The 27,877-nt window shown below is 40.1% G+C and overlaps 2 protein-coding genes across 4 annotated transcripts in view; one reads left to right on the plus strand and one right to left on the minus strand.

The window, feature by feature from the left end:
* lrrk2 (leucine-rich repeat kinase 2) overlaps positions 1–10,019 on the plus strand; it is a 45,435-nt gene extending 35,416 nt beyond the window's left edge. For 2 of the 3 annotated variants that reach the window (XM_023291171.3, XM_023291172.3), the window contains exons 47-52: positions 6–196; positions 478–630; positions 1,839–2,065; positions 3,267–3,335; positions 3,442–3,574; positions 5,925–6,661. In XM_023291171.3, coding sequence (XP_023146939.2) covers positions 6–196; positions 478–630; positions 1,839–2,065; positions 3,267–3,335; positions 3,442–3,566 — 765 coding nt within the window. In that variant the 3' untranslated portion in view covers positions 3,567–3,574; positions 5,925–6,661. Of the gene's footprint in view, positions 1–5; positions 197–477; positions 631–1,838; positions 2,066–3,266; positions 3,336–3,441; positions 3,575–5,924; positions 6,662–9,811 lie in introns of those variants that run through there. The other variant, XM_023291168.3, reaches the window with a different exon arrangement.
* The window catches only part of slc6a15 (solute carrier family 6 member 15), a 32,231-nt gene continuing 11,573 nt past the window's right edge, over positions 7,220–27,877 (minus strand). The window contains exons 3-12 of the mRNA XM_023291173.3: positions 21,208–21,365; positions 19,876–20,002; positions 19,549–19,730; positions 15,131–15,241; positions 13,257–13,498; positions 12,682–12,880; positions 12,217–12,409; positions 11,069–11,228; positions 9,887–10,049; positions 7,220–8,566 (exon numbers count right to left, since the gene is read on the minus strand). Coding sequence (XP_023146941.1) covers positions 8,186–8,566; positions 9,887–10,049; positions 11,069–11,228; positions 12,217–12,409; positions 12,682–12,880; positions 13,257–13,498; positions 15,131–15,241; positions 19,549–19,730; positions 19,876–20,002; positions 21,208–21,365 — 1,916 coding nt within the window. The 3' untranslated portion in view covers positions 7,220–8,185. The remainder of the gene's footprint in view (positions 8,567–9,886; positions 10,050–11,068; positions 11,229–12,216; positions 12,410–12,681; positions 12,881–13,256; positions 13,499–15,130; positions 15,242–19,548; positions 19,731–19,875; positions 20,003–21,207; positions 21,366–27,877) is intronic.

The raw sequence follows: 27,877 nt of genomic DNA on the forward strand, positions 1-27,877 counted from the left end.
TTCAGCAGGAGAATGGCCAGCCAGTTAAAACTCTCACTGTGGGCAGCGTCAACACTCCCGTCATGTGTTTGGGCCAGTCGGTGTATTCGCTGGACAGCAGGTCTGTGTGGGCCGGCTGTGGGACCAAGATCCTCTCCTTCACCGCCGACTATGATGTCTGCAAGTCCATCGACACAAGACCAAACTTCATCTTCCAGTGAGTCCGTGTCATGTGTGGGAATGTAAGACAAGGTTGTTACATAAAATTTATTTTAATGGGTTTCAAAGAGGTTTATGGTAAAAGGAGCTGAAAAATGAAGAATCCACCAGTAGTAATTTTTTGTGAAATGTGTTTTCTAAATAAACTGCGGTATACTTGACTACGATAAAGTCTTAGTTCACAGTAAAGCTCTAGTTTGCACAGTGGGAACTAAACCTGGCAGTTTCACAACTACCAGATGTAATAACAGCATAACTGTGTGTGTATTTTTCTTCCAGGCAGCAGCGATTATTGAGCGGCGAGGCGTGTGTGTCTCGTATGGTTGTGGATAAATATATATACCTGGGCAAAGCTGGGACACCAACCGTCGAGGTTTGGGACAAGAGGAGTGAGAGGATGGTAGACTGCATCAATTGTGCTCACATTATTAGGTACACACATGACACACAGTAAGATGTGGAGAAATGTACACTGATAATCATCTTCCACTAAATGCAACTGTATTTAGTTGTGTGACTCTTTGAAGTGAGAAAATAAGGATCGTTGGCTACAAAAGCTGAAATGTATACAGACATAAGGCACACAGTCCTACTGGAGTTTACAGAGCATGCAGAGTATTTATATTAGATACAAACACTGGCTGGAAAAAGCATCCTGAATGAAAGAGATCACGATGTGCAGAAAACAAACCGTTAAAGGGGATTTAGCACTTCCCACACTTTCACATTATTATATGAGTTTGAAATGGCATGCTAGTACATTAACCCTTATAACTGGAATGACTGGACCCTACAATCTTCCATAAGTGAGTCAAAAATGACCTGTATAAGAATCAGTGTGTTTTTGTGCCATTTTTGTTATTTTGGTTAAGAACAATAATTCTGTATTATTGTTTGTATTATATTTTTGTCCATGCAAGAATGATTTCATGTTTGAAATCTGTTTGTTTTTGACTTTATTTTTTTAAGTATTATTTTTTGGGCATTTTTGCCTTTATTAGATAGGACAGTGAGAGAGAGACAGGAAGCCGGGGTGGGAGAGTGGGTGAATGACATGCAGTAAATCGCCATGAGCTGGATTTGAACCCATGACTATAACCCCTGTTCTTGGGTCGCCCACCCAGCCAGCTGAGCTATTCGGATGCCCGTTTTTCACTTTATAACAGATTTTGAACATTTTGATAAATTAAAAAGAAGAATATTACACAGCACAGCAATAGAAGAATGTCAACATCCATTTTGTTGACATTTTTCCACTCGTTTCCTCCAACTGTTGCTGCTCTCCATCCCTCCAAGTTTGTGCATCACCTCTTGTATGATATTTTCAGTGATACAGAGCTTGGGGTAATAATACAAATATTATAATTTCTTTAAAAGTAGAAAAGGTAACTTGAAAATTTAAATGATATCAAAAGCAAGTTTTTTTGAGGAATAGCTAAAATATAAAATGCTAAAAACTTTTCATTGCAAAGATATTGCAAGAAAACAACCTCACCGGGACACCTCACTTATGCATCTAAGGGTTAATGAACATTCTGCAGAAAATCGGACACAATCACAGTCTGACAGTCTTTCAGATTTTGAAAATCCTTCTTTACATGACAGCAGCAGCTGTATGCTGATGTCTCCTCTTCCTACAGACAGGAGTCTGGCTGCAGAGGCCGGCATGGCAGCGAAGCGGAGCTTCCCACTGAGGCGTCGCCCTCCTGGGCCACGGTGAAGGCCCTGCTGGTGCAGAGCGCTGCAACTCTGTGGATCGGCACTAGAGGGGGCCACCTACTGCTGCTGGAACTGTCCAAGCACCAGACGCTGTTGGTCACAGGGCCTCGATGCGATTCCATCCGCTGCATCACCTCTGCACTCATACGTAGGTCCTCAGCTTCTGTTTAGGCTCATTTACTCTGTGCCATCATGACATTGTTTATTGTGGTGTTTGTGGATGTGTTGTTACAGTGATTGTTACACTCCAGGCATACCTATATACTGAGTTATCTTATTGGGATTTGTAGAGACATGCTGCGTACATTTGCTTATAGTAGGACTTTGGGGAATCTGTGTTTTCATTAGTGTATAATGATCTGAAAATAAGAATGTTAATGTTTTCGTTACCTTAGAATAAGCTGTTTGACATCTACTTAGAGAACGAGTCATCTTCCATGGAATCTGCCATGTCACGCTGCCATCTTCATATAGTGGCCTTGAATGGGGCAAACCAAACACTGGCTCTAGAGAGAGCTGTGCTGAATGTATCTTCCAACAACTTGGTCCTCTGTGGACCATTTATGAGCCATGCTTTATTTCCTTTCAGTTTTACACAACATATTTTAAGAGAGACATGTAAAGTGACTTTGATGAAATACCACAGTTTTAAACTTATTTTTGCTCAAACACCATACTGCCACCATGTGATACACTCACACCATCAGAAAGTTGAAAATCTGTCGATTCTTTCTGTTTTCATAGTTCCTTGCTTTGACAAATGTTGTAATTTTTGTAATTTATTTAGTAGAAACATGCCTTTCAAATGTGCTGGAGGCTTGTGGGATTCACAGGGTTAATGTTGAAGGGAGATAATCACATTAAGCAGCTCAAGTGTCTCTTAAAACTCCACATGTATTAAAAATGACATTTCCTGCTTACTCTCAGTGATTTTGTTTGAATTTTGTACTGCAGATTGAAGGTTAACTTATCATTCAAGAACTTTTTGCCTTAAGAATCTGAAATACAAAACAGTTCCTAGCTGCATCTTGTGCTTTTCTTCTAGTCATCTAGAGATGCTTTGGAGCTTAGAGTTTGCACCAGTGCAAACACATAGTGTGTGTGAGAACTGATAAAACAAAAAAATAAAGAAAACAAAGAAAAGTAAAGAAAAGCTTTTTAAACAGCTGGGTATTTCTTTTGTTTTGTATTCATGGTTTCTCGGGGCGTTTGTGTGCAGCAATGACCCAGCATGCTGCTCACAGTTTGCTCTCCTTGTCTTGTATCAGTTTGTGTTACAATGCTGAACTTTTACTAGCTTTTCTCCATCAACTCAATAAATACATTGTAAATCTTTATTTCCTTTACAGAAACGCTAAACTGGAAGAATGTGGTGCTGGTTTTGGGCCGAAGATTCCCTCAAGACAAGAATCAAGATGGTGAGTCTGATCGTTCATTGTTTGTCCCACACTCTGCGAAAACAGTCGTCTTGCTGTGCGACTTGCTCTGCATTAGTCCAAAGTGTGTGTTTGTCTGGGCTCTCAGATGAGGAGTCTGTGCTGATGGTGTGGAACAGCATGCTGCCGATGGAGGTCAAAGACCTGACAAAGCACTGCGAGAAGAGAGAGCAGATCGCAGCCAAAATGAGAGAGCAGCTCCATCACGACTGAGCCCACAGGTTTGTATAAGTTTGTCGTATTTTCCTCACAACCTGCTATTCAGTTGATATCTGTTAGTCATTTGCCTTAATTTTTTTGAATTTAGTAAAACTGCATCCAATCTAACCCTGCAGACAATCTAACCCTAATGTTAAAAGTAGTAGTGCTGTGCTGCATTTTATTTTTTAATCTTATTTTATATAATGACAACCTTCAATTCCTTTTTCCTCAAATTAAGATTTATATAGACTGATGGGTGAATTTGTCTTCAGCCTTTATTCTCTCTGTGCTCTGCTCAGCTGTTCAAAGTCAGCAAAAGTTCGACTGGAAATGCATCACAACTCGTCTGCACAAATCAGGACTTGGTGATATATTAGTGTGAATCCAAATGTGATGGCAGATGGTAGGTTGTTTGGAAACTGTCAATCAAACCTGGTCCGATCCCACCCACACACATATATAAAGTGCTAAAACAAAGGCAACCAAACTTCTTAAGTTGCTGTCATGAGTCTGGTTGCCTCAGTTTTAGCACTTAGATATAACATGACCTTGGTGACTGAGTATCTTCACAGACACCCACACAGGTCTGATGTTCTGTAGCAGAGTAACAGTACTATTACTTAACAAAAACACTAATTCCTGCTTGGAATGGAGAAATGTTAAAGTGACTTGACTTAAACCAGACAAGTCTGAAAACAATCCTGGACTGAATATGTTTCACCATTTATGTCAGGTTTTAAGTAAAGCAATAAGATTACATTAATTCCCCTCAGTTCCTAAGCGACCCAGTTTGTTATCTGTTCTGATATTTTGTTCTCTACAAAGCAGCATTGGAGGCTTCTCTCTTTTTAATTTATATTTTATTCAGGGTATGTTTTATTTTTCATTTTTCTTTTTCCACTTCATTTTCTTTGCCAAATTTTATTTGTCAACTGCTGCGACCAGTGGAAGCTCTAATGGGGAAACTGTGACATGGGTTCCTCAGGTCTCTGTGTAAACGCAGTTTAATAACATTGTTTTGAAACACAAGAAAAGAGCGCGCAGTACTCCGCCAAGGCTGTTCATTCTCCCATATGGCATTGTCAGAAATGCTGCATTTTGTTTGGAAATGAAGCATTTGTTTATTAGTTGTTGATGTTCATTGACCATCAGTAGTATTAGTAGTAATAGTAGTAGTAGTAGAAGCAGCTGCAGAAATAGTAGTGGTAGTAGTAGGAGAAGCAACAGCAGTAGTAGTAAAAGCAAAAGTAGTAGTAGGAGCAGCTGCAGTAGTAGTAGAAGGAGCTGCAGAAATAGTAGTAGTAGTAGTAGTAGTAATAGAAGCAGCTGCAGAAGTAGTAGTAGTAGAAGGAGCTGCAGAAGTAGTAGTAGTAGTAGTAGTAGTAGTAGTAGTAGTAGTAGTAGAAGCAGCTGCAGAAGTAGTAGTAGTAGTAGTAGTAGTAGTAGTAGAAGGAGCTGCAGAAGTAGTAGTAGTAGTAGTAGTAGTAGTAGTAGTAGTAGTAGAAGGAGCTGCAGAAGTAGTAGTAGCAGTAGAAGCAGCTGCAGAAGTAGTAGTAGTAGAAGGAGCTGCAGAAGTAGTAGTAGTAGTAGTAGTAGTAGTCGTAGTAGTAGTAGTAGTAGTAGTAGTAGTAGTAGTAGAAGGAGCTGCAGAAGTAGTAGTCGTAGTAGTAGTAGTAGTAGTAGTAGTAGAAGGAGCTGCAGAAGTAGTAGTAGTAGTAGTAGTAGTAGTCGTAGTAGTAGTAGTAGTAGTAGTAGTAGTAGTAGTAATAGAAGCAGCTGCAGAAGTAGTAGTAGTAGTAGTAGTCGTAGTAGTAGTAGTAGTAGTAGTAGTAGTAGTAGTAGTAATAGAAGCAGCTGCAGAAGTAGTAGTAGTAGTAGTAGTTGTATTAGCAGCAGCAGCATCAAGTGCAAAGATTCCATCTTTTGTCATGTTCTATGCTGCAGCTACATACACTGACTTTAGCTAGTACTGGAAAACCCTTCAAGCCCTCCAGCCCACTTCAGTGTTTCTGCAGTTTGTGTCAATGTTTACATATATATATTACATATATATGAACATATACTTCAGCTAATACACACCAAGGGACACAACTGTTCTCTGGAGACTTAGTTCCGTCTTAACTGTCATTTCACTTTTACTCTTCAACCCATTTCTGTGTTCAATTCTCTCATGCCTCCTTCTGCTTGTCTTTCATTCACAGCTGTGGCAGCTGCTCAGACAATGCAGCGCCCAGCAAAAACACTGCAATTTCCAAACAAAGTGCACTCAGTTCAATGTTGCTATCTGTTTTTACTGAAGTCATAATGTAATCTAATCATCCTATAATTTTTTGATCATTTTGATTATTGCTGTTTTTTTTTTTTTTATAGAACATTTGTCAAAAAGGGATTACCACTCCAGTGCATCATTGTGTCGGCAGTACACACTGAAGGGGATGTTTTACCTCCATTTCTGACAGCTATACACTCACTACACTGACCCTGAAGACAAAGAACTAAAGCGGAGAGCACATTGCAATGAATCAATCAAAAGAATCGGATTCAAGAGAATTTTCTTGTTTTGGTGATGCACACTTCTAGTATGCCATGTTTTCCCATTAAAAGACAATCTTTGAAGAGACATTTTTCTAAAAGGGACACAGATGGTTTCATTTGTCTTGTTATCAGGGCTGAGAGCAGTGCAGATGTTCAAGAAGACCTCCTGCTCCTGACGATTGCAGGTTTTGTTTACCTGTAATATGATAGAAAAAAACAGCAACTAGGAAGAAAGCCAAAGGAAAAAAAGCCTCTAAAAGTGTACATTTAATTATTTATTTTAATGTTGATGTTCATGTGTGTGTGTTTACCAGTGAGCTCAATCACTTCACATCAGTAAACAGAACAGGGGACTTGTTTTAGTGCTGCCTGCTTTGTACACACTTTTGATGTCATGTTGCTTGAAGTCACTTTGTGTGATTGTGTCACACAGAACAAGTCAGTAAATAGTATTTTATGTACGGTGATGGCTCTCTGTTTATGTTGTGCATTTTTCACAAGATGCAACAGGGGTGGAAGAAGTGTATTTTTTATAAGAAAAAACAAGTAAATTTTAAGTGATTTGGTTTACAGTTGTTTTCCACGGTGCATTTTTTGTTTGTTGTGCATTTGCAGATGAATATTGTGTATTTGTTATTCTTTCATTTACACGCAGTTTTAAATATACACTACCGTTCAAAAGTTTGGGGTCACTTAGAAATGTCCTTATTTTTTGAAAGAAAAGCAATTTTTTTAATAAAGATGGCATTAAATGAATCAGAAATACAGTCTAGACATTGTTAATGTGATAAATGACTATTCTAGCTGGAAATTTTTAATGGAATATCTCCATAGGGGTACAGAGGAACATTTCCAGCAACCATCACTCCTGTGTTCTAATGCTACATTGTGTTAGCTAATGGTGTTGAAAGGCTCATTGATGATTAGAAAACCCTTGTGCAATTATGTTAGCACATGAATAAAAGTGTGAGTTTTCATGGAAAACATGAGATTGCCTGGGTGACCCCAAACTTTTGAACAGTAGTGTCTGTCAGAGAAATCCTGATCACTGGGAATAATTCTAAAGTGACAAGATTTGTTGTTTATTAAGACAAAACACAGACAAGAAAAAAAAAAACCAACAGTTTCAGTGTATGGACCATATTTGATCTTTAATCAGGGAAAAGACATTGCATTTGAAGCCATTTCATGGAAAAATTATTTACAAGGAGGACTCAGTCCTCATCAACATTGACAGCACATTAGTAAAAAACAAAGACACGAGGGTTAAGGATTTGAAGTACTTCTGAACCTTAAAAACACTGCTCTGATATCCAAACTATCAAGATAAATATATTTATAATATTTATATTATATTTACAGAATACTTTAAATATACAACATCCATCATGTATTCTATAAACAAATATAAATTACTTAGGCACACTTTTGTCTCAGACAATCATGGGAGTGGTTTCCAAAGGCCATCCTCTTGCTGTTTGAAATAAACTGACCTGAACTTTCACCAAGAAAAATATGTTTGACCTTGCATCTTTACGCCATCCAGAGCGGCTACACTGCTACTATTCTCAGTACTTGTTGGCCAGCAGTTAAGGGTCATAATGTACACAACCATTTTACACAGCAGGACTCGAAGCTGGCTTGATTTACACTGCTCACAGACACAGGCACAGTCCCAAGACGACCTCTAGACTCCTTGACCTGCTCCTTTGCAAACTCCTCTTTGCAGATTCTTGTTCAAGTAGGCCTGGTGGAGCCTCCACCTTATTGCTTACACCTGTTCTCTCCTGCAGGATCTCCAAAGAGGAGGGAGCAAAGGCTGGAGGGAGATCGAGATGGGTTTGGGATGCAGCTAAGCAAATGGGTGAAGGATTAGACAAGGGTGGTGTTTATTCCCAAACCTTTTTTTTTTTTTGAAGATAGACAGTCATATAAGGTTCAGAGACAACAAATAGGAGAGCAGCTACAATATCTACAGAGAATATACAGTACAGGTGAAATATACATGATGATATGGCCGACTAAACGCACGCAGAGGAGTGGAGGGGAGAGGTGGCCAGCCGGTGTGGCCGGGCAGGGCTTACTATACTGTCAGTCTATAAGTCCGACTCGGGCATATCTGGCATGTCGGCCATCAAGTAACCAATACCGTAGCGGCCGTTGGGTGCGGTGTCCGCCTCAGTGCCTCCGCTGCCGCTCTGCTTGCGGTAGATGCTGTTGCCAGGCATCGGCGAGGGCGCCTCACTGGGTGACTTGCCTTGGATCAGGCTGGTGTCGTCGTCCTCCCCCTGCCGCACGGTCTCCTTGATGATGCGACCCTTCTTGTAGGACACGGTGGAGAGGCCGCTGGTGTTCTCGTCGATGATGTTGAAGTAGCGCAGGCCAAAGACCACGGGCACAGGCATGATGGCCATCACCACCAGGGAGATGCAGAACACGATACCCCACAGAGGGAAGCGCAAGGTCTTCTCTATGGCCTGGAGGGCAGAAAGATGGCAAGAAGACTGTAAGCATGTGATAGCTGGCAGACGGGTTCAGTTGCCCACATTATGACATCTTATGATCATCTTAGTGAAAAGAGGACGGCCTAAACAACAGCCACATTTATTCAATATTTAGCATTTGCTACGTCAGTAGTGCCCCAGCTCTTTCCCTTGAAGGTTAATGTTTGATTCTGTAAGTGTATTTGTGTTTTTAGGATTTAGGCACCATTTTCTGAAAAGCGATGGCCCAACTCAGCCATAAAACACTATGCTATAAAAAGTGCTGATACCGATAGTCGTTGCTGGTTCTCTGTTTATATCAGATTCGAGTTGAACAGTTAGAGTTTAAAATCAAAATTGTAATTTCAAACAAGGAAATCAGCAAATCACAAACACTGCAATCAAGATATGACTAATAAGCGCTTCTGACTGAGGGAATCAACTGTTAATGCAGTCACTACAATCTTGTATTAACTATATATGTGTAGACTCTCAGTCATCCAGGTCATGGTAATGCTCTATTATGTTTTAAATTTGTTAAAAAGACTGTTAAAAACTGGTAAAAGACAAATGTTAAAGACATTAAGTAACCTGGATTTCAGTAAGCAAAGCAGTAGGTACAATAGTAAGTAAAATATAGATTTTTTTAATTGTCATTAAGAAAGCTAATAACATTGACGCCCAGATAGCTCAGCTGGCTGAGATGACCCATAAACAGAGGCTATAGTCCCTGACACAGTGGCCTGGGTTCGATTCCAGCTCACGGCCCTTTCCTGCAGGTTTTCTCCCTACTTTCCTGTCTGCCTCTAATAACAGGTCCAAAAAATAACTTTAAGAAAGTGAATAATGTTAATAAGATGTTGTTTGCAGCCCTGCTGTTCCCTCTACGTTTCAGGTGTTGAATGAACCTCAGGAGAAATGATGAGCAGCTCTTCTGTTTGCTCAGTAAAGGTGAATCCACTTTAAAGTGAAGCTTAGCTCATCTGGAGGTGATCCTACTTAACCGCTTTGGTGACATGTGGAGACACTGTGTCTAGTTTTTCCCTTTGCTCCACTTCATGAAGGTTTTAAAATAATCATACAGGTTCTTGAGTGTCTCATGGTAGACCACACATCCTGTTGATTGTCCTCGACGCCTAAACATGTGTTTATCAGCAAAAACATGGGCTTTTTTCCCGTCACTTTTAGCTACCGCCTCATTTTCTTTGAACCCTTTCATTTGCTTTTAACTCGTTCCAGGTTTACCGAGTAGGAGAACTTCCACCCCCATTGATCCCCAGTCTCAAGAGAGCCGAGCCGGAGACGTTAACTCACCTCTTCCTGAATCCAGGCACTGTAGCTGGGCGGCGTCATAGTCAGCTGGATTAAGCTGGAGCACAGGAGGACCAGCAGCAGGATGGGCGTGATGTACTTCCACATGTAATAGTAGAAACGGTACGGCGTAAAGCCCAGCATGTCCTTCAGGTCTTCAAAGAATCTGAGAGAGTGAAAACAGAGCGACACAGCAGGAGGCCAGATCAGATGTTTGTGGCGAAGAATTCACAGTAGTTTCTGCTACATAAACCTGATGACTTTTGCCTTTGTGGATTCATTTTAATAGTTTCATTCAAAAAAGGTGCTCTGCTTCCAATAATAGACAATGTTGTCGCCATAGGTTATGTAACAAAGAAATGCAGTTTGTAATCTTTCAAAGATGGTCTTTGAGGTTACATCTCGTCTAAACTAGAGAAATCCAAGTTTCAGGACTTAAATAGACATTAAAGTGTTAGGCTCTTAATGACAAGAAAAGCACTCAAAGAGCACAGTACTCCGCCAAGGCTGTTCATTCCCCCATATGGCACTGTCAGAAATGCAGCATTTTCTTTTAGAAATGCAGCTTTTGTTTATTAGTTATTGATGATCAGAAATCGTGGCAAGGTATAATATATAGATGTTCCCACAAACAAAATGACCTTGCGCTGAGCACAGGCGTGTATTATGCATGTGTACGTTATGTACAGATACCGAATTGCGTGACCTAAATATGTAGCGGGCGGCGGGCATTGATGGGACTCAGGAACACCCCCACAATTTAATCAATTGTTCCATGTATTATTTCCGACGAATATGTCCCGATAAGCCCACAACGGTGGATTTGTAGTAGAATCGCAATCATGTGATTCACTTGTCATAGTTACAGTGATGCCGCGCCGCTATCTCGCAATGATACAGAAATTTTTAACAAATCCATGGATCCAGACTATAAGCCGGATCACTGCAAAATCTAATGAGGTGCTCCTTGTGTCATTTCTAACCTTCCCTCAAAATTTCATCCAAATCCAGTCCATTTTTGAGTAATGTTGCTGACAGACAGACAGACAGACAAACCAACGCCGATCGTCACTTAACTCTGCCGCTTTCCTTTAGCGGAGTAACTAGGGTTTTTAATATTTCATGTGTCTTAAGTGATGAGTAAAAACAGGAGCAAATATACTGAGGATGATCTGGTGTGCTTACTTATCGATCCCGTAGAACCAAGCGATTGCCACGTTCTCCAGTATGACCACAATGAGCAGAGGCAAAGTAGCCGAGTAGTCGTCAAACATGGTCACAAAGTAGTTCCCTGAGCGTTGAACAAACAGGAGACCGATGGAGAAGGCCAACACACAGCATCCCACTGCAGGAGACAGGCAGACAGTCAGTGAGTTCACATGCTTGCTTGTTTGAAACGTGAACAACAACGTGAAAAAAGCAGCTGCGGAGTAATTTTATGGTGAATTACTGCCATCATAACCCAACTATCGTGAGGAGTGGAGACAAACTGAGCATAAATGGAGTACGTTTAAGTAGAACGGGACCCATTTAAACTATCTGAGCCAAACGACCAGCTGGATGGCCCACATCTGTTCACTGTGGTGTGGAGCAGCCACTTACACACAAGTATCATTAATCAAAGCTGGTATGTTGTTTCTGCTGGTGGAGTTTTTCTGTAATCATTTCCCTAAATATTCATTTCCATCTACTCCACTCTCGAAGGAAGTAGCTCAATTTTGGAGAGAACCCCTTATTTATTTCTGTATTTCTATGCCTCTGTATAAGGAGGGTGGTTTACTGAGTAGTTTCAGTTTGATGATATTTATGGCATCACGTAGCAGACATTTTTATAAGTAGAAAAATCCTCACTGCATAACATTTGAAAGAATGTGTGTTATTTTACAAATGCTTCTCCTTCTTCTAAAAGATACATGCTGGTATTCATCTATCATGGTAGTGCTGCTGGAGTGTTATTTTTTGGTTAATTTTTAAATAAATAAGCACAACATTAAGAGGAAAACCACCCATCATTGGAATAGTTGAACAATCTATGCCCTTTAGGAGTTGCTTCAGAGTCCACAGAAATCCAGGGATTAAGCCAAACTAACATCAACATTACACACAAAAGATGCCTGCGTGGGAATTTTTGCAATCCTCATCCACCCACTATTGCAAGATTTCTTATTACTGCCTCCATATATCCCACACCCACAGCATTTGTTTCGTGCTTCTCACAGTCCCTTTACAGAAGTCAAGGGCACAAAGTTTTCCAAAGAATCCTTTCAAATGATGGTTTAAAAGATCTGAGCAGAAGTTAAAGTAGCAGCACATTGCTCTGTGGTCTTTCTAACCTGTAAGAAACTCCTTGCGGACTTTGAAAGTGTCGATCAGCGGAGTGAGGATGCCCTCGATGGTGCCAAACATGCTGCCGAGGCCGAGGTTAACCAGCATGAGGAAGAACATGACAGACCAGAAGGGCGAGGCTGGAAAATGGGTCATTGCCTCTGTGAAGGCGATGAAGGCCAAGCCTGTGCCCTGGACTGCCTGTTGGGTGGAGAGAAGAAGAACGAGATTAAAAGACAGCAGCCGGGACTTACAAGGTGAGTCATGGACCTTACTGCCCTCATTTTAGAGACCTATGGAGTTGACACTTCGAATTCCCTTGTTTTGCACATATAAGGAAGACCCAACACTTTTAAGAGTTTAAGAATCCAAAAGTAATTTTGCAGTTCACATTCATTCCCCTCCCATGCAAAGGTTTTCTTTCAAACTAAAGCATAAATCAGTGAGAGGGCTACATTTATTTTTGCTCGTACCTTATCAAGCTCATTCTCAATGCTGCAGGATTCTAGTCCCAGTTTCTGGAAATCGTCCTCCTTCACTCTTTTGATGACCTCTATCATCTGATGGTAGTCCTCAGCAGTGACCTGACTGACCTGAGTGAGGTTGATGTGGTGAGGAATAAGGTTTTGTTCAATGCCATTCCCCAACAATTCCACAATCTTGTTGGTGTTCCTGAAGAAAAGGCAAAGAAGTTATTAAATGCTCTCAGGTTTGGTCACTGATTTAAATATCATCTTCAAAACTCCCTTTGAAAAAACATGCTCAGAGACACACAGGTAAAATACTGTCAAAACCATATAACTGAACCAAATCTGATCATTTTACTATCAAATGTTCAGATTTTTTCATCGGAAAACAGTGAAAAACCCTCAAAACATCCAAGAGTTTATTTTCTGAAAATCTATTGATAACTGCAGCGCTAAACTACAGATTTACTTAGCTTTTCAGAAAGCCACAATGACCATTTGACTGTGAGGCACATTCTACATCAGTTCTTTACTGCTGACAGTCTACAAGCAGCTACACATGAAAAAAAGCTTGTACTCACAGTGCGACACACTTGCTGTTCATGATGTTGGCTTTGAAGCCAAGCACAGCAAACACCACCAGGGTGGCCAGCACGGAGGTGAAGAAATTGATAAAAGACACCAAAACGGCGTCAAAGTGGCAGTTGTTGTCGCGCTTGTTGTAGCTAGAGAAGGCAATGACGCCACCAAAGCCGAGACCCAGAGCGAAGAAGACCTGCGTGGCCGCCTCTCGCCACACCTTGGCCTCCAACATGATCTCCAGCTGAGAACACAACACAGACAGGTTTGCTTTAGCTCCCATAGCTAGCTATACGTTGCGTTTTATTTTACAGTGGTTTCATGGCTGTAACATATGACCAAAGAGAAAAACTTCTTACCCTCAAGTCAACATTGAGGGAATTTTTTATCTTTTGTACTTTCTTTTTTCTGTTGTTTTAAATAGAATATTTTTAGGCTTTAGAACAAAACAAGGATGATGATATTTTGTCAATCATAAACAACTGTGAATTTTTGCCGTATAAATATGTAGCGTGGCAGTTTCATTTGCACTGGTGTAGCTGTTCTAGCATATGTTTTACAGATTTGACTTCATATATTTTACTGTGGGCTGCATAGTGGCTTGGTGGGTAGCACTGTTGCCTTGCAGCTAGAAGACCCCTGGTTTGCATCCCAGCCTGGGCCTGGGATCTTTTTGCATGGAGGCTGCATGTTCTCCCTGTGCATGCATGGGTTTTCCCTGGGTAGTCCGGCTTCCTCCCACAGTCCAAAAACTTGCTGAAGTTAATTGGTGATTCCAAATTGTCCGTCAGTGTGAATGCAGTGGGATGGATGGATGGATGGATGGATGGATGGTTATTTTACTGTGTTCCAGTCTGTGTGTTTTCTGTACTCTACCCCTGGCTGAGACTTAAAGCTAAAAGGTTAAAAGATTCAATTTTTGGACCAATTAAATCTAATTTCAAAATGATTGTATTATGTATTCTCAGAATTAACATATTAACATGTATTTTTGATGGATTTTGCAGTCTCTCGGTGCACCATCTTGTCAAATGACAACTGGCATCTTGACAGTTTCCATGTGGGCATCTTTTATTATAAAAGTCTCAAACTGTTCTGAGGACAAAGCATGACGCACACACAGCGGGACTTTGAAGTCCGCAGGTACACGGACGGTGGTGGCAGAACGTTTCCTTTTGAAGTTGTCAGCCGACGAGACAGAGCAGACACACAAGCCAGACACACTCTGCTGTGCACAAGTGTCCTCACTAGACTGCTTACATAAAGACTCAGCAACTCCTGTTTCCATGGCGACATGATTCTGCGACCTAAGGTGCCATTGGCCAGTTGCTGCTGAGCAGTCAGCCTATTACAGCTCAGATTTAGCCTTTTCAGTTCAGACACAGTTTAATTTAACAGTGATTTCAACAGGGAATAAACAGGAGAGGAAATCGTAGTATTTCTGCATTTCTAACATATGCTGATCTCTACGGAGGTGGAAAAACAAGTCAGATCGTTTGCTTTACAAGTACAGACATATTAACAGAAAAATGCAAAGTACAAAAAGGAAAAGTACTTATTGTGCAAAACAACCTTGTTCAGTCTGATTTTGTTACAAATCTACATTTAAAATTAGAACATTATTACTATTATGAATTAATTCATATGTGTTATCATAGCTGATAAAAATAGCCATTTTATGTATGTTGTTAATGAGAATATTGTTTTTTTGATTAAAAGCAACTTGCAATGAAAGCCATTGCACAAATGTAATGGTGTAAAACCCCTTCCGTCATTAATCAAAAAACTTGTGTTTCCTTGTTGGATTCTTGAGCATTGTTGCTCTGAATCCATTTCCAAACAGTTTAGAGAAGCGCTGCCCTCAAACATGCTTTACCTTGGGTGTGAACATGTGTCGGATCCCATCCACGGAGCCCTTCAGAAGCAGAGCCCGAACCAGGAAGCAAATCAGCACAACATATGGGAACAGGGAGCTGAAGTACATCACCTACAAGCAAATAAAAAAAAACAACCACAGTTCAGTTATTGTCCAGCTTGACAGGTGTCAGAGTGTGTGCATCTTTGGAAAGTGTAAAAATAAATGTAGTGTGATCTCACTGCTTATCTTCTGCACGTGCAGTAAAGAGAAACTTAAACAGATATATCATTTGCAGCAGTGAGATGTGTCCAGGACACATTTTAATTTCAATTATGACAAAGTTTAAAGTCCCAGACCAGAACTGGTAGCTGCTGGGACTGTGTGAGGGCTGTGCTTTTATCGCCCTAATCAGAGGGTGGGCCTCTTGTCTTTTTTTCTTCCCCAGCCCTACACGTCATTAAATGGAGGCCCTCTCTGTAAAGACGAGTTGGCACTTAAAGTCTAAGAGCGGGATTGAAGGCCTGAGTCAGCCGCTGCACTGCAACACGTGGGTTTACAGGGCTGACTGTGGGGTGTGGGTGCAGATGCTGGGAGATGGTTTAGGGTTGAGTCATAAGCACACTGCTGACTCAGAGACATTACAGTTACTGCTTGGTGGTCCACATGTAGCTCTGAAGGAGACCTGAAGCAGGATTCATTCATATATTTGAAAGGTTTGTTCTACTAGACCCCCATAAGAAATAATACAGGGATCCTGTAACTGATCTGTCGTCACCACAGAGTTATTCCTGTTTCATTATCAAGGAAATATTACAAATGTGAAGACAGTGCAGAGACACAATTGGTTACGTTAACTGTGAAATGATACTTCATCACTTTGAAATACTATATTGTCAAAGAACCAAACACCAAATCGAGCTTAAATTTAGAAATTATAGTTATACATTAAGTTGAACATATTTCATGCAATGATCCCTAAACATAAAGTTAAATATCACTGGAATCCATTTCTTCGCATAGCTTTTTACTTGTATTCCTTTGCAGCACTGTGCTCTTGTTTAGGAACAGAGTTACAGCCTTGGCACAAAGTACAAAGCCAAAGAGGCTGCATGTCTACCGCGTTGTAACCTCAGTCTTATGTTCCATCAAGAAAGGACTTTTACTGTGAAAGATTATGCATGACGGCAGAAACACAGGGCTTCTTGCAAAGGCTATGTTCTAGGAACATCACTATTATCTTCAGAAACTGAAACAGGAGTTAATGTTTCCTCTGACAACAGACAGGCATGCATGATTTTCATACACAATTTGTGAGCAGTCTTAGTGTATAAAAGATTAAATAATGTGTGATTCTGCACAAGAACATAATAAAACAAAAGTAGCAAAGATTGCAATGAATTTCATCATTATTTTACCAAAATCAAGTCTGCATCACGTCATAAACCAAAAATGCCCCTCCTGCCCCCCCCTTTTTTGCCACACTCTTGACAATCAAGCCAAGCCAAAAGAGCGTGTATAACCATGGCAACCAAATGGCCTGATCCCTTTTCACGCCCACCCACACACATGGGACAGAAATGCAGATCGCGGTAGGGATATTCCTTGGAAAGGGCTTTTGTGTGAGCACGGGTGGAGAGGGCATTAATATTCTTTTATATCACACAGCGCCGATTAAACTTCAAAGACATTTGGAGCCGGCCCCTTCCAGGGAAAGTTAATGCCCAGCACTACTGTGGCCAACTCTAAAGGGGCCATCCAGACACACCAGGTAGTCCAAAGACGACCATCTGGCTCAAACTGTACAATTAGCTGGCAGTTTGGGTGGTTTCTGGTTAGTTTACAAAAATGATGGGTCAAAAAATATATTTCTAACTTTATTTCAGCATTTCACTGTCTTTCTGAAGACAGTGGGAGGACAGAAACACCTTATTAACCACTTGGCACGCTGAAGGAGAGTGCCACTGATCGTGGTGACCAGTGACATTTCTTGCCAGGCAGCAGGGTGTGGCAGACAGCCGAAAACAGAGCAGCACTGCAAATCACTGAGGCAGAGGCCGAGATTAAAGCATCTCTGTTGTAGAAGGTATCCATCTTGTTTTGTCTGTGGCCGCTGTGGTGGATGCGTAGTCGAGTAAACAGTAGACAGCTGTTAGGATAAGACTTGAGCTAAGGACAATGTGTGGATCAAAGGCGGGAAAATCCGTTTAGCTGGTGATGGCCACGACTCTCACACCGTCTCAGGAAAGTGTAGGAGCAATCTAATGGTAGGGCTGTGCACACTATTCTGTTGCTTACTGCAAAGCTGAAACTCAACAGTTTTACCTAAATTGTTGACTTTTCAAGCTTAAGTTAAGTAAACTGTAGTCTTATGCTGTGTCCATACTAATATAGATTCATTTCTAGGGGACTACTTTCCCTCCTCCCTTTAAAAAAAATCTAAAAAGCTAATTCTGTCCTCACGACAATCGTTTCACAACATATTTCTGTCCACACGAGAACACAAATTTTAACTATCTGAACCGCAAAACCCATCTGCAGGTTTGAAAAGCATGTTGCCTCAACAAAACATCAAAATCACAGCTTTTGTTAGAGCCAAATACTGAGTGAATTGTGAACTTTCCAACAGTGAAGATCCCTTCAGTCAGGAAACTTAATGATATCTAAACTAAAATTGTGATATTTCATCAAAATGACTTTATTCTAAATGTCTTGTATTCTGCGCTCCTTGTTGTAAGCATGAATCCATTATTTACTTAGCTGCGACAAGACTCAGGGACTTTTCGGCTTCACTGGGTTGAACTGCAGGCAGTGTTTACACAGAGCAGTGAGGAGACAACTAATGAAGCAAATTAAAAACGAAAGTTTTTCCAGGTCTGGTAGAACATGTGGGCATTAGGAAAACTGCTGGAGGTGTGGATTTCACTTTTTTTGGTAAATTAAATAATCAAAAAATGTATAATTTTGTTTTTTCTTTCTTTCCAATTTATAGCTTTATAAATGTGTTATATTGCACGTGACAGTGTCTGAGTCCTCTCTACTTCTAGCCTTGGTTGCACTGTTTCTATAGAGGTGACTTTACATTGCAGGGCAAAAACGAGCCCACAGTGGACAGAAATGTGACAGGAGTAGAAAACGCCCTGAAACTGCTTCCGAAAGGTTAAACCACAGATGCTACAAGATGAGCAATATAGGGCAAAGCAAAGCTACATACACTGACACCCTCTTGGGACAGGGCTAAAACCAGGCGTATTACAAGCATGGTATAGATTTTGAGCAATATTGTGAGTGTTTTAAATATATGAAACTTCCATTAACATTTGAAAAAGGTGGCACCTTGTAGGGGACAGGAAAGCATCAAACTAAGCCAACAGATTCACACCTACCATGTTGTACTGCCTTACAAAGCTGCTATTGCTAATGTTACGTCAGTAAACGACTTACTAGCTAGTTGCTAACTTCGTGTATTTACCATTTGGTGCTTTGGCGTTTGTCAAATTTTTTTTGTTGTCTACAAAAAGTGAGAAATGCAACTGAAATTGAACCACACAATAAATGTGCCGTAAAACCAAAACAATGAGCAAGGAGATCAAAAGGTCTGAATGAACTGCAGGGCACTCACTGAGTTCAGTTCATTCAATCTTATGAGTCAGCTTATAAATTTTTGCAAGATCTTACTCTAATGCAGACAAAAAAATGTGAAATCTACTGTATTAATTTTGACCCCACGCTTTGTTGTAACCCAGTTCATGCCTAACATAATGTCAAAATTAAACAACTCCCACATCAAAGCTTATTCTGGGAAGATTATAACGTACGGTCACTTTTCCAATTAGCACAGGCTTGACTCTGACCTCCAAAGCACAGCAGCTAATGCTTGTCATATGATATGAGAAAGTATGGAGTGATAATGATAACCTGTAAAAAGAGAGGAGGAGCAGAGTGAGTTCGCAAGCAAATGACAACCTTTAGCCAGTGGGCTAATCCTTCCGGATGTTAGTCACGCTACTGTCAGCTTTGTTACACTAAGCTAAAGTAAGCCGAGCTATAAAATCCCACACAAGATCACATGAGCTATCAGAATCATATCTGAGACTGTATCATTAGAAAAATTTGTCAAGTCACATTGTAGTGGTCACTTAGCAGTGTCTTTAGACCCGGCTAAAGTGAGCTAATTATGTGTGAGAAGATTTTCCAAAACACTTGGCAAGAAAAGGCCTTTTTTTTTCGGTCGCTAGTGCTTATTTTCCAGGGTGTATATCTGAGTAGTTATCTAGGCCAAACTGCCAGCATTGCAGGGCAACTGTAGTGGGCAGTTTTCTTCTGTTCTCTTGCTCTGACAAACCATCTCCTCTTCTACCTTATTCTCCTACTTGTTAAAATATCTTGCCTTATTAATTTAACTATTGCAAATTGAGACAAAAGGAAATTCTGCCTACCTTCCCAGAAGACTGGATGCCCTTGATCATGGCGAGGCAAACCATGGCCCAGGCAGCCAGCAGGCACACCGTCATCTTCCAGTTGAGTCCTCCACCCTCAGAGATGCTGTCAGAGATGTCCAGAGCCTGGCGGTACCAGTAGTAGGTGGTAGCCGAGCTCTTCTCACACTCTGGCACCACATCTGTGGACAAAACCATAGCTGTGATTTACCTCCTTCTTAAGATCCCCAGTGGTTTACGGGACATACACCATAAAAGCTTGTAGGTTTAACTGCCATTAAATTGGCTGCTGAAAGTGGTCATTCCTGACCAGCGGTTGGATCTTACATGTAGTGGTCTTGTTCTTGACAAGTGGACACTCATGCCATGGCAGAGGCTGCTGGAAGGACTGGGAGAAGTAGAAGAGACTCCAGCTGATGATGACATTGTAGTAGAGAGCCACAAAGAAGCACACCTACAGGCAAGGAAGTCAAGTTACCTTCAGATACACAAAATCAAAAGCAATGAAGAGATGTTTCCTTCAAACAATAAACACCAATCAGCCACAATATTAAAACCCCGACGGGATAAGTGAGTAACACTGTTAACGTCATTACAATGCAATGTCCTGTTATGAAGCCTTGTGGGTAAAAACTCCTGTGGATGTTTCTTGGACACGTACCACCCACATAAACATTGTTGCAGACACACTCCTCAATGATAACTGCAATCCTAGACAGCAGCAGCCTCTCCCATCAGGGTAAAGTGTCCCACTGCTAAACCTCTCTGGAACGGCTCGAGGAACACGACACGGAGCTCAAAGCTACACCCCATCACCCACAGAATCCACAGGATCCACCAAGAACATCCCAGTGCCACTGCAAAGCGCCACCAGACATTTTTCCCCGATGGATTGATGCCATTTTGGTGGCACAAAGAGGAGGAGTGGTTTTAATTTTGAGGTTTGTCGGAGTACACAGTACTGAACATGACATATATTTAAACACCTTAAGAATAAGACAAGAGGAGACTTTACTACTGTTTTATTGTTTACCATTTTTTTAGCGAAGAGTAGCAATAAAACTTTGAATACTTAGCAATAATAAAGAGGTGCTTCTTCACTTATGAGGATATCCATGAATGACTTATTTTTTATACAGATCAATTCCTGTGTGCAAGATCATTTATACCAAAAAGACTTTAATCTCCTAAGACGCGAATTTTGGTTGGGCTTGCACTTTAGATTTGTTCTAGTTATTTAGGATAAGGAGTAATCAATAAATATAATCATCGGATAATATCAAATATCTGATTATTATATTTATATTGCCATTACTATTATTGTTGTTGCTGTTATTATTTTGAACAATGCACTCTGTTTGAAAAAAAAAAACGATGTCCACATATGTGGACGCCAAGTCTTAGGAGGCAACAGACACTGAAATGTTTATATTAGCTTAAATATACATTATTTGTTGCAAAACTAATCATCTGATGTAATAAAACTGATTTTTTAAAAATATTGCTTCATTTACTTGTGCTAATCTTAGTGTTGCTTACACGCCCTTCATTACATTAGCGTCATGATCGTTCACCATGTTTTCAATCGTCATTTTATCCAGTTTTGTCTTTGTGGATGCAGACAGAACCGAACTGATGAGATGCCAGTGTCTAACTCACCACACAGCTGGCAAAGCCGATGCCCCCCAGCCGAGGGCTGATGTAGTTCCACACCCCGATGCTGCCCCTGCGGATCCTCTGTCCCACAGCAAGCTCCAAGAAGAACAGCGGGATGCCAATCAGTATAAGCAGGATGAGATAGGGCACCAGGTACGCTCCTGCCAGTTAAAACAATACGAACAGCAAGTCAGTTGAAAGACCCGCAACAAAGGCAAACTGTGTCATCAGAAACATGTGTAGTGGCAACATTCATTTCCTGACAGCAGTGCAGGAGCTCGTGGCACCAGACCACACATCTCATTTTATCACTTTATCTGCCACGTGCTCTGTACAAACTCACACCCCAGACACAGCCTTCTTCTAAACCTTATCTATATCTCTACCTAATATCTCCCTGATGGTGACACAGTGACCTAAAGAAAACATAAAAACACACACAGCAGCCACTTCACCAGACACACACACATACACCCAAATTACTATACACACATCTGCTGCGTCTGTGTGTCTCTACCTAATATGTCTCCCATGGTGTGTGGTGCAATGAAATAATCATTCTGGAAACCAGGAAAGATAGTCAAGTCTGAAATTACCTAAATTACAGTGGGATTACTTTGGGGCACATCACAAAGACAACATTCCTTTCTGGAATTAAGGTTTCAGGGTGAATAACTAACATTAAGACAGGCTATAATAGTGTGGTACAATAAAATACTGGGGGGTGCATCTCTCGTGACAGTCAGGGTACTTGTGAGCAGTGAGACTGCCAGGCACATGATGGTTTGAAGAGAACCTAAAACCCTTTGTTGATAAGAAAAGGCCAGAGGTTAGATATGTTCAGTGGCAACGCATTGTAAAATAATGTGCCTTTTATTTTCCTGTTATATCATTGAAAATGAAAGAGATATTCTGCACAGAGCAGTGTTGTTTTTTTTTTCTACTCATGAAATGGTAGTTCCTGTGCGCACACTGAAGGTTTCAGGACCCTCTGCCACAGAAATCTGTTTAAACTATTGCACCATTTCAAAACTGTGTGAAAAATAAACAGCCAGTCCTTTCTCAACTTCAGTTTTATCACTTCAGTGACAAAGGTTACCTTAAAAAAATCCCCTTTTGTGACATTCTCTGCCTTCTAAAAGTTAGAGCACAACACCACATGGGAACAGACGTACTGTAATGTTTGCCGTGAGTCATTAATGACAAGTCAAAACTTCCGCCATGAGTGTATTGTTTTTAAGGCTAGTTTTATCCCTGTTTCAACACAGTTTATTGTTTCATCTGGCAGGGCGTTCATTCAGATCCTTTCCTGAGTCCCGCTGTCCCTCCCAGGTTTAGCCAAGATAGGAACGGTCACACACAGGAAATTAATGTGTGTGTGTGTCTCTATCTGTTGTTTCAAGCTGTGTGTTTGTGTATGCATGACATATTTACTGGTTTCTAATATTAAAACATCTAATTCTGGTTCACTGAGTACACAGTTCGTTCTGGGAAGAAGCTTTGACATCAGTCAGCATCAAACCCCCCCCCCTCTGGTCTCCATTGTCTTTTAAAATCCTCAACAGTCTCCCTTGGACATCTAAACACTTTGATGGCACTTTGAAAAAGCAAACAGCATGATGAGAGTGCATTTCATTCTTGTCTTATTCCCTCCTTAAAATAGTTTCCCAATCGTCTTCACTTCCCACACATCTAGTTGAGATATCTGGTTTATCCAGTCTAGGCATTAACCAGATGCCAGACATTTCAGAGTATTTTGGCAGAACACCATGTACACCGATGATGGCTGTGGATGATTTGCATGCACGTAGTATGAGCAACAAGAATGAATTGCCATCTAATCTAAAGGTAGTAAATTTATAACTGAATGGAGGGTAAATGAAGTGAGAACCAAAACTCAGGCCACATATTTCTGACACACTGTTCAACTGAGCTGCACTATTTCTGCTTCTGAAAAAAAAAACAACTTGCACAGCAGGTTTGGACTTGAAAGTGATGCTGGGAAGTTCCAAACGAAAGCATGGGTATGGATACATTACTGTCATTGAACCGCTCGCTCTAAAGAAGAAAAAAATTTAAATAGTACACAGCATTAATGTTTGTTTTTGCCCTCAACTTTTTAATGAACTACACAAACTTTTAATTAGGCCACAAAGAGAGACCATTGGGTCACAGAAGTCAGAAACACAAGATTAAAGAAGACAATAAGTCTGTTAAACCTCATGTAGCAACTAAACATGGCAGTTCTTTAAGCTAATGTCATTAAGTTAACAAAACACTCAAGGTGTCAGCCTTGTGAACCAGTATGACTAAATATCATCATTAGGCCTCGGCATGATTAGAAATTTGTTGATAATTGTGATGAGATGATACAAAATATACCCTCTTTTTTCACAAAACAACAACATGCATTTTTGCTATAGTTGAAATGATCAATTGATTATTGCAGTCATTTTAAGCAAACATTTATCACTCAGGGCAGAACAGAAATCTCCTTTTTTTAAAGTTATTTCTTTGACCTTTTCTTGGCTTTATTAGAAAAGTCAGTAGAGAGAAAGACAGGAAAGTAGAGAGAAGACCTGCAGCAGAGGGCCGTGAGCTGGAATTGAACGTTGGGGACTATAGCCCCTGTTCATGGGTCGCCTACTCAACCAATTGAGCAATCTGGGCACCCAGAAACCTCCATTTTTGTAGCAAAACCAGAAAAGGGAAATTGTAAGCAGATGAAAGACAAAAACGGATGTACACATGTATGAACACGGCACATGACACATACCGTTTGTTTCTGATGTGGGTGGATGAAAGTCTAAGATTATGCGTGCACAGACACGTTTGTATAGCTATTTTCCATGGACATTTATTGGCGTAATGCATTTATTAGATCCTTCCTTTTCAGTTAAACATAACCCCTTAACCAAGTCTGAATTTAAACAGACCGATGAAGATGTATCAGACAGTCAGAACTGGCCAAAATGTCCTCATTTACAAGGAAGGTCTAAAAATCAAACTGGTCCTCAGAAGAACAGGCACTCAAATACACACACACACACACACACACACTTCCACACACACACACACTCAGACCTGCTCGAGCCGCAGATCTGCCATTTTAATCTAATTACAGTTGAACACAGCAGGGTGACCAGAGCTGTTTAAACCAGACCTGAAAACATGACAGGGTCTGCAGAGAGGTTGTGAACTCGCCCACACACACACACACACACACACACATTCTTGTATGGGCACCAAAGTGAGATCCGTGTATATTAACCTAGGAAGTGAGGACCACCCTTTCTGCTATACTTAGAGAGAAATGAATGTTACATTTCGACAGTAGGTGGCTCCCTGATTCCAGTTATCACCTCAGATTCCTCAAAAAACAAAGAATAAAAATCAGTATAGTCAATCACAGATTACCACTGAAGTGAGAACTTTTTTGTAGGGTGTGCTATGGGGTTCGCCCAGCAGGGGGTGCAGTTGGGGTCATTTCTTATTAGAGCATAGAACTACATTATGACTTTGGCTATCATAATCATACTTTGCTACTATTTAAATTTTACAGTGCAGACAAATAATTGAATAATATGTAAGTTTAAATGTTGTAGACAAGAGTTGTACAGTTTGAGGAGAATAGACAAGCAGAATACTAACTCTACATACTAATTTTGTCACCATAAACAGTGCACAAAGACACAATGTACTTGTGCCAATTCCAGTGACCAGCACCGTATTTATTTATTTCAGCCAGTTCAAACTCAGCTGCTGCTTTAATTCATCCCATGCCATTAAACTTTGACAAAATAAATCCAAAGATATCGCCTTGGAAATACTTTCTTCATTAAGCATTTGTTGTATAATATGTGTGAACATTTTGAAATTGCCTGACTGTAAATAAATGTTAATTGCACATTCAAGCACCTTAGTGCCATGAACTACAACAATGCAGAACAATCCAAACAGCATCAACAAGCATGAAAGTGCTAATTATTAAATTGATAACTAGAAGATGTATTGTACTGTACATTGAAGATCTTCAAAGTGCAAGTTGCTTCCTTGCAGACCTGCAGTTCAAAGCAACTATTGTGTTGTACACAAAGTTCTTTATGTCCTTCCAGGATCTTCCATCCAAGGCGCTCTCCTTTTTAAGACATTGTAGACAGGGCTCTTTCCCTGGAACTCGTCGCACTCCTTTCAGCGTCACTCCATGGTCTCTTCACCTTTAAAACAGGTTTCTCTATAAACAGCAAAGACAGAAAAGACAAAGAATGGCTTCAAAATTAGTCACAGAGAACACATAACTGTAGTTTTGAAGTACAGTGCAGTCACACAGTTATTGATGTATAGAAGCAGATAGATGGTCCTCTATTTTAATGTTTGCTGAATTTATATGTAGTCTTTGAGTGTTTTGAAAAGTGTCAGAAATAAAATGTATTATTATTATTATTATTATTATTATTATTATTATTATTATTATTATTATTATTATCAATAATAATAATAATAATAATAATAATAATAATAATAATAAACAGTATTATTCTTATTATTGTTGTTATTATTATTATTATTATTATTATTATTATTATTATTATTATTATTATTATTATTATTAATAATAATAAATTAATTGTAGCTTGGCACTTAAAGAGTAGTAGTAGTAACTGATGCTTCATTTCAAATTAAATGAGCACAGAGCATGAACACAAAAAAGCTAACTGCTCAATTCATTACACTCTGGACTGTTTATGTTTTTGAAGAACTTACTCAGCACACCCTCTTCCACAGTCTTATTCTGTTTCCCTCTCTTCTTCTTCTTCTTCTTCTGTGAGCGTTTCTGTCTTGTTCCTGGACTCTGATCTACTGCAACAACTGTAACAGACAAACATTAGCACCTGTTAATAAAATCTCAGGGACAATGTGTGTTCAGTTAACTGTTCACATGCTAAAATTCAGAGGCAGCAGCTCTTCACAGGGATATTACTTTAATAGACAGCTATTAAAAATGACAGAATATATTTTCTGTAATGGAACATTCATCTCATAATTATAATAAGCTGCATGGATAAACGGGAAGAAATTGTGTTTCCTAATTAATAAACTTGAGAGGAAAGTAGTGCTCTTCTTTTTATTAACAGAGAATCACAAGAAAATTGTTTGTGTATTTCATGATGAACACTATTTCACTCACCATCCAATTCTGATGAGAGGTCTGAGCCACCATCTGGAAAACAAGAGCAAAGATAAAGTGAGACCTCATCCTCCGCAGTGTATAAAAAGAAGACAGCTGAAGCATAAAACTGTGTAAAGAGGCCTACAATTTCAGATTCATGATACATCACAAGGCATGAGCTGATGTCACTTCCAGGTAACACCAAGCCCTTACAACCACAGAGTAGTCAAACCTGCTATTCCTACAATGAATGTGCAGCTTTATTGATATATTTGATCTTTGCTGAAAGAGGAATAAAATAATTCAGTAACACATAAATCAACTTTCATGTCTGTGTACATACACAATCTGACTGAAAGGCAAACTCCAGAATTCCTCATATTAAAATTCTAAGGGACATGAATGCAATTTCTGTTGCAAGCCTTTTGCACATATAGTCACAGAAAGCTCTTAAGACAGCTTTGAAGGTTTAAAGAACTTACCTGTAGCTTCCACAGTCTTGGTCTGTTTTCCTCTCTTTTTCTTCCTCTTCTTCTTTTGTGGGGTTCTGTTAACCAGATGTGTTCCTGGACGCTGATCTACAACAGGTGACAGACAATAGCACCTATTAGAGAAGTCTCAGGTGTGGTGGATATTCAGGGTCCATGTGTAATCAGGTGCTGACTGTAAAATCTGATTACCACCACCTGACAGTTGGCTGTTAACATTTACTTTCTTTGGTCAAAACTGCAAGCAGCAGGACAGGATGATGATTTAACATTAAAAGGCATACTAGATATTTACTGTGATGGAACATCACTCACATAACTGTATATGAGTATCAAACTGTGCTGACAAAATGGATGAAATTTGTACTTAATACACTTGAGAAAACTAGTGCGATTCTTTTAACTGAAGTATAGAAACATCAAACAGGGTCCTTTGCCAAAGAAAATTGTTTTTTGTATACATCATAATGAAGCCATTTCACTCACCATCTAAAACTGAACTCCCGTCCTCACTGCAGGGCTCACATCTCATCTGAAGGGATGAGAGTTCTGAACCACCATCTGGAAAACAAGCAAAAAAATGTAACTATCCGTAGCATTTATGACCTCTATTTTAGTATTTATGACCTTTATCTGTCTTCATGGTGTTGACCTCTGTTAATTTTAACATCTTTTGTCAGCCTGCATGAACCCATTTAGTTTGCCTGCACTCACTAATCATCTACATTGTCATGCTCAGCTTAATGAAATGATTACTAGACAATAAAATGGTGGGCAGAGCTGTGATATAGACTACAGACTATAAACTCCATGTCACTCACCATCTGAATGTGAATTCCCATTCTCACTGCAGGGCTCATGTCTCTTTGGGGGATGAGAGGTCAGAAACTCCATCTGAAAAACAACAGAACAGAAAGTGACCCCTCGTCCTCTCCAGTGAATGAAAGGTCAATAATGTATGTATGTTCTGTTGCTTAGTGACAGAACTGAGCTGTAGCTTGTCTTGCCAGGATAT

This window comes from Amphiprion ocellaris, chromosome 3, assembly GCF_022539595.1.
Source record: "Amphiprion ocellaris isolate individual 3 ecotype Okinawa chromosome 3, ASM2253959v1, whole genome shotgun sequence".
NCBI classification, from domain to species: Eukaryota; Metazoa; Chordata; class Actinopteri; family Pomacentridae; genus Amphiprion; species Amphiprion ocellaris.